The sequence below is a fragment of the Limanda limanda genome, chromosome 15, assembly GCF_963576545.1.
Source record: "Limanda limanda chromosome 15, fLimLim1.1, whole genome shotgun sequence".
NCBI lineage: Eukaryota > Metazoa > Chordata > Actinopteri > Pleuronectiformes > Pleuronectidae > Limanda > Limanda limanda.
In genome coordinates, this window is record NC_083650.1 from 959,993 (window position 1) to 975,555 (window position 15,563).

The following is a 15,563-nucleotide window of genomic DNA, read 5'->3' on the forward strand; positions in this document are numbered from 1 at the left end:
CTGACACTTTAGTAAAGGTTTGACAGAGAAGTTGCAGAACACCACCATGTGGACAATAGCTGGATGTTTTCATGTTTTTAGTTTGGTCTCTGGCCATCAACCAACATGCAAAAAGTTAGCTCCATAACAAATGGACAAGCAGTCCCTACATTTGCAAAGTCTATGATTTGTATAATGAAGCGGAAATTAAAATAAACCAGTTTATTTTCCTAATACACGCACGCACACACACACACACACACACACAAATATATATATATATATATAAACTGGTCAAAAGTCGTAAAGGAATACAATAACAAATATATTAATAGAAATGAATTAATTAATAAGAAATAAAGCTAAATGGGAATGTGAATTGATAGGCGAATAGAAATATACATTTAGCGTTAATAGATAAATGAATGTCTTAATAAATAAATAGTATTTTTCGTGCATTTAATGGCACATCAGATTATTTATTGAGTAGCCTATACAATATACATATTGTTTTGGCAGCTTCGGTCCTTTTTAGCCTGTCCTTTGTCATTTAATTCTTATTTTCTGCTCATGATAGGGATTTAACAACAACAACAATAATAATAATAATGATAATAATAATGATAAAAATAAAAATAAAAATAAAAATAATAATAATAATAATAATAATAATAATAATAATAATAATAATAATAATACAAATAATAATACGCGATTTCCTGTCGTTGTGTAATCCCACAATGCTTCTCTTCATGCGGCAGGACTTCCGGCTGTGACGTGTCGGCCTGCATCACACCCGGATGTTAGATGTCAGGCTGCTGTGGACATAGGCTGTGGATGCAAACAGGACCGTTAAGAGGAGCCAGGTAACCGTGTGAATCTTCACTTGGGACCCTGCGGACTGAACATGGTGCTGTGGCTGCTTGGGGCCGCGCTGTTGGCCCGAGCGGCAGGCTTCTACCTGCCGGGTCTGGCGCCCGTCAGCTTCTGTGAGCCGGGGAAAGACCAAGTTCCAGACTGCAAGGTAAACATGTCACAGGTCACCTGGACCTCCACCATGTCTGCCATCAAGTTACTGCCTGCTTCTTGTGGACAGCAGGCGGTCAAAAAGCAGACAGGGGGCATTGGAATGAGTTGTAGTTTACAAACCGACGTGAGCTGCTAGCTAAAGTTAGCCAAAATATACATTAGGCTAACGCCCCAGTTTACAATGGTAGTCTGTTTAGTCCGGATGCTGAACAGGTATGAGCAGGTTTTGAAGAACTCCTGGTTCTATAGTTAAAAACTCAAAGTTAATCTTGGATAACCTGAAAAACGCAGCTGGTTTTCATCTGGTTCTGTTCACTTTATAAACACAGCTGGTTTTCATCTGGTTCTGTTCACTTTATAAACCCAGCTGGTTTTCAATTGGTTCTGTTCACTTTATAAACACAGCTGGCTTTCATCTGGTTCTGTTCACTATATAAACACAGCTTGTGTAGCAGCTCTACACAAGCAGCAAGGTGGGAAGGGTCATAACTGTATCTAAAGTCTTAAAACCATGTCAGGATCCTGTTGAATGATGAATCACTTTTCCAGTGGTTTAATCTGTCAGTAGCTGGGCTGTTAATAGGTTATGATCTGATCCCTAACCCTGCTCTTTAGCAGGTTAGCTCTACAGCATAGTTTGCCATTGTGATTTATCACGGTTAAAAGTGAGACCTGAATATCTGATTATATCTAAAGAGATCTTGATAACCCACGGGTCCCACTGATACTGACTGAAAGTTGTTACTTTACAAGAAGCTGTGGAGCCATCATCCTGTCTCATATGCGGTCACCTTTCGTGTTTTAATTTCATATTTGTAGTGGCTACGTGACCCAATCTAAATATTGGGAATTGTGATATATTACATCTTGTCATTTCATTTCACATCCTCCAAATTTGAGTGTTTTGCCACATTTAGTGACCTTTGAGTACAAAGACATTTACCAAACTTCAGTTGGAATTCAGACTGACAAAAAAACACACAGTAAGAACATGATATATAATGCTCATCTTTCCTGCTTCTAGCAGCAACCACACTTTGAAAGACAAACCACTGACAAGAGCCTGGAAATGTTAGACTGGGAGTAAACTAAAGGCCCACACAATAACAAGTAAATCAGCTTGACAATCAACATAATGCAATGCCTAAAAACAATAATAATAATAATTGCTAAAACTTAATTTTGCTGCAAAGTCAGTGTATAAAAAAGCTGCTTTATCCAAACATGAATCACACTGCAAAATCTCAACACAGCTTTTTAAACAATATACAGTCAGTTGTCGGTTGTGTTTAGAACTCTACTTAGAACTGACCACCTGTGACTATGGATGGATGGTGTGATGGAGTCTTGGTCGGTCGATAACCCGCTGCGTAGTACAGGTAACAAGGTTATGTTCAGTGAAACTTACGAATGAAAATATATCCTGAGTATGTGGAACTTGCTTCGCAGAACAGGCCCCTTCTGTCCTTCGAATATTGATTGTATCTGCTCTCTTTTCTTCTAGTCCACCATTGACCTGTTTGTGAACAGGCTGGATTCAGTGGAGTCTGTCCTGCCTTATGAATATACTGCGTAAGTTGCACTGTACTTTCATTCTACAAATTTGTGTCTTCAGGAGGCATAACCTCCTTTACTTTACCCTATTGTTATTGTTGTATTTTAAAGCTGGAGGGGAGTATTGCAGCACTCTGTCATCGCTATCATCATTAGTAATTTCTATCAATCAAAAGTAGATCAATAGGATAATTATCTTAGTGTGAGGACAGTGTTCAAGGTTTATCCCTTATTCAGATATAAGAAGTTCTGGTTACAATGATCTTAGTTATGTAAATAATTGGAAGTTAATCTTGGATAACCTGAAAAACCCAGCTGGTTTTCATCTGGTTCTGTTCACTTTATAAACACAGCTGGTTTTCATCTGGTTCTGTTCACTTTATAAACCCAGCTGGTTTTCATCTGGTTCTGTTCACTTTATAAACACAGCTGGCTTTCATCTGGTTCTGTTCACTATATAAACACTGCAGCTAATGATACTAATGATCTTAGTTATGTAAATAATTGGAAGTGAATGAGTTAGTAGTAGCAGTAACATAGTAGTAGTAGTTTCCGACATTTTATGTAAGTTTTTCATGTAAATTGTATCTTTCCATCTGCTTTAGTTAATATAAAGAGTAGAGACAACCCAGGCCCAGATAGTAAACAACCGAGTATAGTGTGTAGTGGGTATTAAAGGTTTGGTGCAGTTAAAGGTTATCTGAACAGTCTCTTCCTTGTTGTGCAGGTTTGACTTCTGCTCAATGAAAACAGTGAAGCGTCCATCAGAGAATTTGGGCCAGGTTCTTTTTGGAGAGAGAATCGAACCCTCGCCATACAAGGTACAAGGATGGAGGTGGAATCAATTATGATATTATATTGGCTATATTTGCATGCACAAAACAGACTTGTGAGCTAGGTATTTAATTAAGCAATAGAAAATACTAATTTTAAATACTCAACAATCACAATATTTGGATGAAGGAAAAAAATAACACTTATATTGAGGGAAGTTTGCAGTTCCATTAAAAATAATATAAATGTGTGTACGCTGTAAGGAGTACATCTCCTTACAGCCTTCCAAAACCTTTGGATGCTGTCCCTGTAATGTCAGGACTCAAACAGCATAAAATTGTTATGACCAACAGTATTGTTTTTTTACTCATTGCACTGTCTTGAACAAGACCCATAAATTAAAGATCGAGGTTGTGGCCATGCAGTGATTTACAGAGTGATTTATTCCATTCTTCGCCACCTTTGATAAAAGTTAACAGTTTCATTTTAATAAATAAAATACTTGTTTTATGTTTTGATCTACAGACCTCCTGAACTTGCTTCTGGTTTTATTCAGGAATCATGAAACCTTTTATCAGACATTATTACAGTATTCCCATTTGGTTTTTAAAAGCAGTATTTCAGACTGTCAGCCTAGATATTTTAGCCATTAGTTGCTTTATTGGGACTTGTGATTTCCCTCCTGTTTAATACATGCCACTATTTACCCCCTTGCAAAGAGGCCCTCCTTATATCCTTTAGTTTTAGATCATTTTTGATCTCGCTAAAAAAAAAAATCTTTTGTAAACAATCCAAATTTAGATAAAAATTCCATATGGATTCATAACACTGTAACTTCCCTAAACGTCACCAATCACTTACTGTTTGCATGAGATACAGGACTGTACTCTGTTACATTTTTCTTGACCTCACCTCATAGAGGGCTGTAATATCCTGATCAGTCATTTGAAGAATTATGTTGGCTTCAGGGATGTAAATGGACCTTATATATGTAGCTCTTTTTCAGTCGACCATAAAACGCTTTACAGTTAAGTCACATACACACATTCATACGCATTTCTATACGGAGTGCTTTTTTTTTAAATTTCATCCTGACATACACTGTCAGAGCACCTGTCAGGGGCAATTTGGGTGCAGTGTCTTGCACACGACCCTCTCTACTTCCCACCAAGATTTAGCCTTCTATATCCTATCCTATATCTGAAAAGATCCTTCTCTGAAATGCTTGGAGATGCCTTGTCCTCTTAGGCTTCTGGTGTCACGCAGGAATCTATTTTGGGTCCCCTATTGTTCACTATAAATAGAGACTATCCAAGAGTATTTTACTGTTTATAGTTTTATGTGCAAAGAAAGGTTTTTGATTTGACGTGGTTGCTTCAGCTTACTTTTTATGTCAATTCAAATTTAAATGTATTATTGTAAAAACTTAAAGTGCATTGTTATTATCAGTGATTGTAAACAAACTAAAGCCTAATATATGCTGTTTTACACTCTAATACTATTGGTATGTCCTTTGTGTCAGTTTGAGTTTAAGAAACCTGCAGTGTGTCAGAAGGTGTGTACCAAAACTTACGATACAACAAACCCATCAGACAAAGCCAAACTGGACTTCCTCAAGAAGGGCATGTTACTCAACTACCAGCATCACTGGTATGTATGATTCACTGACCTACACACATCAGAAAGTGAATGAAATGAAAACGCGTACATGCCACACCAGAGCACAAGAATACACTCACAAAAAAAAACCATTACAACGAACCAGAATACAACAGAATTCTTCCCCCAAACTGCAGCCCATAGTCGGGTACCTGAAGATTGAGATATCATTCTACTGATTCCACATATTAAAAAAGAAATCAATACAATGCTATCAAAGAACAAGTCAACAAGACTAAATCTGACCAGACATCTGATGTCAACTTTCAACCCAATAAAGCGTGTTACATGTTATGGGGTCTGATTCTGAATACTCTCTGAAGCATACAGCTAATGGTTCCATTAGTGATCATCATATGCTTTTGTTTTGTGGTCTCTGTGTGTGTGTGTGTGTGTAGGATTGTGGATAACATGCCAGTCACCTGGTGCTATGATGTTGAAGATGGACAGAAGTTCTGTAATCCTGGTTTCCCTATTGGCTGCTATGTCACAGAAGCAGGTCATTCCAAAGATGCCTGCGTGGTCAATGTAAGTCGGTTAAACTCAAACATAAACAAAGCCTTCCGTAACAGAAAATGTATAAAGTGTGTAGAAATGTCTTAGTCTATGAACAATAAGTGATTTGTAGTTTCAAAAACAAAAGAATACTTAAATCAGGAGGGAGAGGAGTCATGACAGGCTAAGCAAATCCTTCCCTGAGCAGAGCTCTACTTTGAACTAAGATTTTAGTCATCTAAATAGAAAAAAATAGATGATCATTGTGTGTTGGCTATAGTGTTAATAATGTGGCCACAAATACATCACTGTATGTGAAACTAGAATGCAGCTCTGGCTGCAATTTTCTGTCCAAACCCGACTGAGCCCAAAAGAAAATTTGCTATAGCAAACCCGCATTCTATTTTATTTGTCCGGACCCACCCCAAGCCCGATGGCTTCCCCCAATCAAAGGCAACTGCATAATTTAAAAAAATTTAGATGCCCCAGCCAAAATGCCAGCCTATGTGACCAAACCATACCGAAACCCGAATATCATTTCAAAATTGTTGTCCAAAACAGGCCCGACTCATTGGGTTCCGACAGGCTCAGATCCATACTTTGTGTAAAAGACTGAGAAAAATGTAAAAGTACATGAAACATGCCTGATGTCCTCTAGTAGGACTATTGCATTCTCCAGAGAACACCAGAATTGGCTGGTCTACCAGGGGTGCCCCGTTCTGTTCACAGATGAGAGCAGGTTCACACTGATCACATCTGACAGGCGCGAAAGAGTCTGGAGGTGCCGTGGTGAACTTTATGGTGCCTGTAACATCATCCAGCATGACTGACTGCTGTAAGGGTACCAGGATTAAATCCTCAGTGTGATTTTCAGACCTTACGCTGGTGCAGGGGGCTGCACTAGGAGACCACCCACCAACTTATCAGGAACACGCCCAGACGCTGTCGGGAGTGCATACAGGCACGCAGGGCCATACGCACTACTGAGTCACATTATGAGTTGCCGTAATGAAGTTGGATCATCATGTGATTTCAGTTCTTTCCTTTTTTCCCCCCAACAAATTATACAATGTACTTCAGTAAAGTTATTCAACTTGAATAATTCGTTGATCAAGATCTGATGTGTGATTTAAGTGTTCCCCTAATTTTTTAGTGTAAATAATCAGTGTAAATATTAACATAGAGCAGGAAAGTGAGATGTAATCACAAGCGGCCACAGGAGACACATTCAGGACACACTTAGTTACAGGTGTGAACAGATGCACTGCACTTAGATCTTTCAGGACAGATATTTGAACAAGGGGCCTCATTTATAATCGTTGCACAAAACACATTCTGAAGGATGTGTGCACCACTTCTCATGCAAAAGTTTTGATTTATATAAACAAACTTGAGGGGAGATTGTGCGCACCTGTACGCTAACTCTGAGCCATGCATACAAAGACAGAGACTGGAAAGAGTTGATGCGGACATGAGGTGGTGAATTGAAGCTGCAATATAGATCCACTTCTTCATAAACTGTCACCTCAATTTTTTTGCCAGAAAAGTTGCGCTTCATTGATCTGCAAGGTCATTTAATACTAATAAGTTGTTTTGCATTGACCTTTTATGGTTGAATGTCGGGGCCTGTAGAGAGCGGAATATAAATATGGAATGTGATTTGTAAGGGAACGTGTGATTTATAAAGGGAAGGTGTGCGTACGCATGATTTTATAATTATTGTTATATTTTGGTGTACAACACTAAGAACTTTTGTGTCTCGGTTTTGTTTTCCAGACTAACTTTAAAGAAAGGGATGCATTTTACATCTTTAACCATGTGGACATCACCATCCATTACCATGTCGTTGAGCATGAACAACTCGGAGCCCGGTTGGTTGCTGCCAAGATTGAACCCAAAAGGTAATGAATGACAGTTTTAGCTAATATTGAGTTTTCTAGTTGAGCGTTTTTTTTCTTAGTTTCTTTTTGGAGCTGTTACCTTGTCGTGTGAAAATCATCTGTTTCACAGACTAGTAGAAAAGCGTGTATAAAATGGCATCCCCATTCAATAAGCTCTGCCTGCAATGGGATCAGATCGCAATATGCTTACTTATCTGACACCTTTTTTCTTTGTCTCCCTCTGTCTTTGCAGTTATGAAAACCCTAATGATGACAGTCCTGATTGTTCTGGAGAGCCAAAGTTCCTGAAAAACAAATACACAGGAATGTTTAAGATCCCATTCACCTACTCTGTCAACTTTGTGGTGAGTGCAATTCTATCATCTCTCTAATACAAAGTCATCTCAGCCACACAGTCTCTACCTGAGTTGTATTCAAAAATAAAATATTGGGCTAGTAGGAGTGGGCGATATGATATGAAGGTGCGACTGATCCCAAATAAAGCCGAGTTATGTTTTCATTTTAATTTGCTACAAGATATACTTAATAAGAACAAGGACCACCAGTAAGCAGTTTAGGGGGGGGGAATTATGGTTTTTAAAGATGAAGGTGATGATGGTATTGCACGGTTTCTTGACGTGGTGACGGACACCGGTTTACCCCCAACCCTTATAATAGCTAGACTTATTTTATTCTATCTCACTGGTATTAATGTAGAAAAAAATTCAGCAGATGGGTTAGGCTATTTTGATTTTAGTCTCTGTGTTTGTGTAGGAAGACAAGAATATTCGCTGGGCATCTAGATGGGACTACATCCTGGAGTCAATGCCTCACACCAACATCCAGTGGTTCAGGTGAGACTCAAATAGAAACACACACATTGATTAATTTCAACCGATGATCAACCCTGGTGTCTCTCAGCTGACTCTCAGTTGATACTGATACAACATTAGTTTATGTGCAAGAAATAATCTTATTGAATTCCTGTCTCTTCCCTCCAGCATCATGAACTCGTTGGTGATTGTATTGTTCCTGTCTGGAATGGTAGCAATGATTATGCTGAGGACTCTGCATAAAGATATTGCCAGATACAATCAGATGGACTCTGTGGTGAGTACCTGTTTTTGTGGAGCTGAGGTTGAGCTGTTCATAGTTCAAGTAAAGTTAGCTCATCATTGCTCTAAACCATCTTTTCTATCACATGAAACTGTGCCATAACCTAGCTCTGTGGCTACATGGCACCGCTGCCTCTAGTGGACATCGGGGGTCAAGCTGTGTCATTCTCATCCCTTATTCTCTTCTGTCCTGTTCACCAGGAGGATGCACAGGAGGAGTTTGGATGGAAGTTGGTACATGGAGATGTTTTCAGACCTCCCAGGAAGGGGATGCTGCTGTCGGTCTTCCTTGGTTCTGGCACCCAGATCTTCATTATGACCTTTGTCACCCTTTGTATGTCTTCACACGGCACTATCATTGTTTAGCAGAAGGTCACAGATGCCAGAGGAGTACCACTGAACGATGACAGTGCCTGATACGTTTGTTGCTTTAATGAAAATGCTGGCGTGTTGGAAGTCCAGCAGGGCACATGATATGGTGTCTGATGAGTGGAGGATGTAAACATCCCCATTTTATATTATCAAATTATCTCCGATATGTCTGCTATTCCGTTCCGTCATGTCAGCAGAAGAATGTGAATAATGTGTTTGAGCTTATTTACAAACCAGAGATCATAGGCAGGTTTATTCATTGGATCCTTATGGAAAATGTTAAATGTAAAGTGGGTGATAAAAAATGTATGGTGGCTCATAAGGGTAGTACATGTCAAGCTTTCACAAAACTCAACATTACTGAAAACCCAAGAATACAACTGTACAAAGCATAACGTAGAAAACACAACAACCGGATGGAAAACAAATCGTGTGTTTCTACAGTTAATATTTCATAATAGGATTTTAAAAACATAAGTGTTGATATTGTCACCAGTTTGAGTGTGGCTCTATAACTGCCAAACTCATCCTAATCTGAAGTGTATAACATGTAGTAAGGAAATACTCCTCCCTCTACAGTCTTTGCCTGTCTCGGGTTCCTCTCTCCGGCAAACCGTGGAGCTTTGATGACGTGTGCTGTTGTTCTCTGGGTCCTTCTTGGAACTCCTGCTGGATATGTGGCAGCCCGCCTCTACAAATGTAAGTCAAGAAAACAGGAGGTTTTTAAGAACATTGAGCTACCAATCAATCAATTTATCATATTTATTTGAAAAGCCTATATCAGGGCTTAACAAGGTGCAACATCCTCTGCCCTTAACAGGACAAGTTATTTAAAAAGGTCAGGTGTAACATGATGGAATGCTGTTTTCCTTCAACTAAAGACATATGTTGAGTTTATTATTTTATTATTTACATTTGCAATGACACAAAAAGTAATAAGATTTGCAGATCCCATTTGAACTCACCATTAACACAGGCTGTGGACTTGTACACATGTAGCTGTATATATCATACTTTCATATAATTCCGTTCTTCCTGTTCTTTGTCTTTGCTATTTTTCCAGCGTTTGGAGGTGAGAAGTGGAAGACCAATGTTTTGCTGACAGCCTTCCTCTGTCCAGGGTAAGACAGTGGCAGCTTTCTCAAATAATAATCAACACAACAATGGAAACTATTGTACTAGTTGCATCTGTTTATGGCGATCTGATCACAAGTGGACAGCTCAAAGTACATCATTTCATACTTGCTATACTTACTAATATCCAGTGACCTGACCACTGTGATTGATATGTTCACAAATATGTTATGATGTTGCTTTTAGCCAGTTTGACTATCACAGGTGTGTGAGAGAGAAAAGTTTGCGTTCTACATTGGAATAAGATTTTACTCATTTCAAACAGTTAAATAAAACAAAGTACAAAACATTTATATTGTGGACGCGCCAATAAATCAGTGAATGTGAAACACTGAAACGTTATAAAGCCCTGTTATGAAACATTGTCAGGGGAGCAGGCGGTCCCAGGACACATTTGTGTTCACAATGCTAAAACAGTGTGACCACGTGTCCCAGACCACCTGTCAATGTGGCCTGATTGCATCTGAACACACAGCTACACCAGTGATCACATCACCTGAAACAGATGTTCATAACAGATGTGCACTGGTCTTCAGACACATCCACTTGATCTAACTGTACCTTTCTCTGTTCAGGGTGGTGTTTGCTGATTTCTTCGTGATGAACTTGATTCTGTGGGGAGAAGGGTCTTCAGCAGCCATGCCCTTTGGGACCCTGGTAGCCATATTGGCTCTATGGTTCTGTATTTCCGTGCCACTCACGTTCATAGGTGCATACTTTGGCTTCAAGAGAGCAGTAAGTAAATATAAACACACATACTGTCCATCCATTCATGCTTAAGATATTCTGTCATTGGTTGTATACATTTCAGTGTGCTGTCACATTGTCATCAGTGAACTACTCAAATTACAAAGGAACCAAATGCTAAAATCAGTCCATTACCACCGCAGTACTTGAATACTAACACTGACTCAGTCAAGTTTTGTCTGTGTTGTCACGGTCTGTGCTGTCATGATGATTTTTTACTTAAAACTATTTTTTCTAAAACCCGCAAGAATGTAGATATGCTAAAGCATCTTTCCCGGCTGCACATTGCTTAACATCTGACTCTCTTTCTCTCTCTGCCCCTCTCTGCTGTGGTTGTTTAAGGGTATTGAGCATCCAGTTCGGACGAATCAGATTCCTCGTCAAATCCCAGAGCAGTCATTCTACACAAAGCCTCTCCCTGGTATCATCATGGGAGGAATTCTGCCTTTTGGTTGCATTTTTATTCAACTCTTCTTCATCTTAAACTCAATCTGGTGAGAATAAAAGACAAAGGTTTACCTGCAACTATTTATAGAAAGTCAGGGTAAATCATACAGTTTCTACTGAGTATTAACAGCAGCCAGTCTAGGTCTTCTGTATTTGTCATCCATTTAGAAACTAATTTAGATAAGACAGGGAATAATCAATATAATATATGTTTAGAGTATAGATTGTATAGTATAGATTGTTAAATTGATTTAACGTATATTACAAATACCATAGTGTGGATTGCAATGTTGTGTATTTTATGTGTTGTATTTACATTTGTCAACTAAAGGATTCAGTATCCATTACATGTCTCTTCCTGTCCTTCAGGTCCCATCAGATGTACTACATGTTTGGCTTCCTTTTCCTTGTCTTCATCATCCTGGTCATCACCTGCTCTGAGGCCACCATCCTGCTCTGCTACTTCCACCTGTGTGCTGAGGTAAACTGCATGATCCCTGCAGTACCTGTCAAATCCTAACCATCCCTTTTATGCACCACTATGCTGCACTTATGCTGTCCAACTTTAGGAATAGTCTCAGTAAATGACAATGAATGGAGATCACATTTCTCCCTTGGTTGAACAACTTAACATCCTAAAAGTTTATAATTTGTGTGTACTTGTGCAGGGCTTGTTCTAGACAGGCAGAGAGACCGACAGACATGTTTCTGGAGTTATTAGACAGATTCAATTCTCCTAACGATCTCTGTTTTATCTCCCCTTTCCATACTGGAGATGTGTGTTATAATCTTCTGAATAACTGCCTCTTTGATAAGCTGTAGTTTATCTGATGTTATAGAAGAGGACATGTTCAACTCTGTCCACAGACTTATTGGATAGTTTGAGACACAAGGATTTGCTTGGATTAGATTTCTGGTACTGTGATCGATTCAACACTCATTCATGATCCTCACTCTGGCCACTCGTTCTTTTCAATATTTCAGTTAGGGCCTATATAAACAAGCCTTGATTTGTTCTCATACAGTTAAACTCCAGCTGTATTCCTCTTTTTTACAGGACTACCACTGGCAGTGGCGTTCCTTCCTTACCAGCGGTTTTACTGCTGTCTATTTCCTGATCTATGCCATTCATTACTTCTTCTCAAAGCTGCAAATCACTGGACTGGCCAGCACCTTCCTGTATTTTGGATACACCATGATCATGGCTCTCATCTTTTTCTTATTTACTGGTAGGTATATAAAAAGAAGGGATGGTGAGGGTTCTACACTGACTCTTACTATTTGATCACTGAAGTGAGGCTTTTAATCGATTTTTTCTGAATGACGCAAAATGGGGGCTGCTTCTTTTTTAAATCAGGGAAAATGTACTGATTAGAGCAGTTTTAACAATATAGTAGTTATAGAAGCTGTATTCATCTTTTCCTCGTTAGTGACCACTCTCCCAGAAGACTCCCAAAGCATGATGCTGCCAGCAATATGCAGGGGAGGGGAATACTTTTACATGTGTATTAATTTGTCTTTGTGCATACACACAGTTTTTGCTGTATCCGCCAGGTCCCAAGTCGTTCTGATGGGTAAAAAACAATGGGTGAAACCTATTGGACTGGCCTAAAGCTGAGATCTAAGAAAAACATAACATTTTAAACAATGAGACCTGTAGTGACTTGAAATACAAAAACTGTATGAAACATCAATGCGGAGTGTCTGGTGGTGACTCAATGGCCCTCAGCCTCCTAAATGTTGTGTCCAGTATGATGCTGATTTAGTGCTGTGGGTCAAGAATCATGTTTAATGTAGCTCTACTTCAAGCTGTTTTCTCTGTCCTCAGGTGCAATTGGCTTCTTTGCCTGTTTCTGGTTTGTTACCAAGATCTACAGTGTGGTCAAAGTGGACTGAAGAAGCATCAAGAGACACAGCACACTGTATTTGGCTGGATGTGGTTTCCCTTTCGTCAAATTTGGTGATGTCAAACTGAACTGAACATTGCAATCTGAACTTCCTCCTGGTTTCATTTCTTCAGTCAGACGTGACTCTGCCTCAGACACACGACAGTTTGCTTTGTTTTGTGTGCCTCAAATGTTTGTGTGTGAGCATGTGTACACTGGGTTGTCATTTTGTACATACAGTATCTGTCTGCATATAATCTGAATGAAATGAATCCTACCTGACACATGGACAGATGCAGTGCACAATGAGCCACAGCTTGAGTGTCCAGCTCTCATGTCGTGCATTTTAGATTTCTTTCATGATCCCTGCACTTTGTTTGCAGACAAATAGATGATCTGCTACGTTCTCAGACCCGGTGTGTTAAAGTGATGCACAGGTGTAAAATGTGCCCTTGTTCCTATTTTAAATGATATACTTTCTTGATTTGTGTGCAGTACATCTTTAATGAAGTCTGTTATCTGAGTGTCACATAATGGTTTTTTTCACATTTTCGACACTTGCAGGTCAGTGCAGGTTGTTGAGACTTTTGTTAAAATGTGATCAAAGCCAATCAGCACTTGATGGTTCCTGTGTCTCCTCAGATGATTGTGGAGGTTTTCCTGTCTGTGAGGTGTCGGGGAATAACTTGCGCTAATTAGTCTTCTACTGAGCTTTTGAGGAGAGGAGCAGGGTCAGCCAACAGTCTGACAGCAGGGCACAGTGCAGAATCTTTTTCAGTATTTGAACTTTGATCCAAGAGTAAAGTTCAGATCAGCCCTGTGGTGCCAGCGTCTGTTCCAACACACCAGGGCCGAAGCAGCAATATAATCCCACTGGATTCCCAGAGAGGCACTTCTCACTGTCTCTCTATCTGTATGGTCTGTGCTGTGAGCAAGAACTGATTTATCGCTCCATAACGCAGCCAGTGTGTGGCCCTTTGTGCATTTTCAGCTGACAGCTTTAATTCTTCAGTTATGTCTGACAAATTTGACCAACAGCCAGTAGTTAGACACTCACTAAGCTGACCTTGTGGAAGCAGGCCTCAATATCATATAGGCAAAGCTTTAAAAGTGCTGATTAGAAAAATCAAATGGAATACCTTGTGAAACGCAGGCCAGCTCATTTCACCTGCTTCCCTCTGTGACCTCCAGCAGATCATGCAAACGAAGGAAGTGCAACTTTGACAGAAAGTTGTGTGTGGTGAAGAAACAAAGGACCAATATGGACAACGTTGCTCATAAGACATTGACACCAAAACAAAACAGCAGGTAGCATTCGATTACATCAAAGAGCGCCTCTTGTTTATTGCAAAGATTCTACCAAATTACAATATGTTAAAGAAGTTCAAGTACAGTGAAGTCCTTTCAGTATTGCAAATAATGTATCGGTAGCATTGAGTCAACGGTGACATGTCATCACACTGTGTATTGCTTCAATGCCTGTTCTGACTGTGAACACTGCTGAGAAACAGACTGAAAAGAAATCCTGCATTATTAATGAGGTGAGAGAAACAAGTGTATGTGAACACATCCCATCAGCTCCCAACACAACGTACACACCACATGGTAACACTGCTTCAACAGCCCTCACTTGTTGGGAGGCTGTCATGAGACCGTTTAGAGCAGATGACCTTATTTCACATGAGTTGGTTGGCCTTGTGTAGAACTGGTGACTGAGGCTCTGAGTGAAACATTTTGTTTAAATAACCTTTTCTAATACTAGATTGTGGAGGTGGAAATGGAACAGAAGAGAAAGATGTTTGCGTTAATGGGATTCAGATATAACAATCAGGTTGGTCTAATAATTAAACAGCATTTTCTTCTCTGCTCTTTGTTTTGGTCTTTGTCCTGATGAAATGTTACAGAAAGATCTCAGATTATCCTTTAAAGCCATTAGAGTATCAAATGATTAATATAGTGTAACTACTACTACATAACATAACAGTGGTCTATGATGTAGTCCAACACAGTCCTGTATTGTGATACATTTCCTGCTTGTCTACACCAACAAACCTTAGGGATGTGTTAAGAAACAGGCACCTGAACATGTCTACATAAGTTAGACTGAGGCTACTATAAAATCCATCAAATAGATCAACCGTATAGAAGTGAGTGAATCAGAGCAGGAAATTATGTTTCATATAAAAGATATATATTTATATAAACATTTAGCTGAAGTCAGGTCTATTTAATGTATGACTATTATAAACTGTTTTATTTGGACTCCTAGTCTAGACTGCATTATTGTAATTCTCTATCAGATGTTCCAGTAAGTCTGTAAAATCCAGAATAGAATACAATCCTGCTCCTCACATACAAAGCCCTTGATAATCAAGCCCCATCACATATTAAAGAGCTTGTGGCAGTGTATTATCCCTGGCTTTATGAAATATGGAACAGTAGAGATTGGTCTCATCTCTCAGAGAACCAGAGTGACAATGTGACCAGATTGT

At 39.3% G+C, this 15,563-nt stretch overlaps 1 protein-coding gene across 1 annotated transcript; it reads left to right on the forward strand.

Moving 5' to 3' along the window:
- The first annotated feature begins 769 nt into the window (after positions 1-769).
- tm9sf2 (transmembrane 9 superfamily member 2) lies at positions 770-14,937 on the forward strand. Its single transcript, XM_061087092.1, has 17 exons — positions 770-1,003; positions 2,513-2,580; positions 3,290-3,383; positions 4,859-4,986; positions 5,394-5,523; positions 7,267-7,391; positions 7,624-7,735; positions 8,145-8,224; positions 8,372-8,480; positions 8,687-8,819; positions 9,437-9,556; positions 9,921-9,978; positions 10,567-10,726; positions 11,081-11,232; positions 11,555-11,666; positions 12,243-12,414; positions 13,014-14,937. The coding sequence occupies exons 1-17, from the start codon at positions 887-889 to the stop codon at positions 13,079-13,081; spliced, it is 1,938 nt and encodes a 645-aa protein (XP_060943075.1). The 5' UTR covers positions 770-886; the 3' UTR covers positions 13,082-14,937.
- Positions 14,938-15,563: the final 626 nt, after the last annotated feature.

Coding starts and splice junctions, on each gene's coding strand:
- tm9sf2 (XM_061087092.1), top strand. CDS start 887: ATGGTGCTGTGGCTGCTTGGGGCCGCGCTGTTGGCCCGAGCGGCAGGC. Junction 9,979..10,566: donor ACAGCCTTCCTCTGTCCAGG/GTAAGACAGTGG, acceptor TTCTCTGTTCAG/GGTGGTGTTTGCTGATTTCT. Junction 12,415..13,013: donor CATCTTTTTCTTATTTACTG/GTAGGTATATAA, acceptor CTCTGTCCTCAG/GTGCAATTGGCTTCTTTGCC.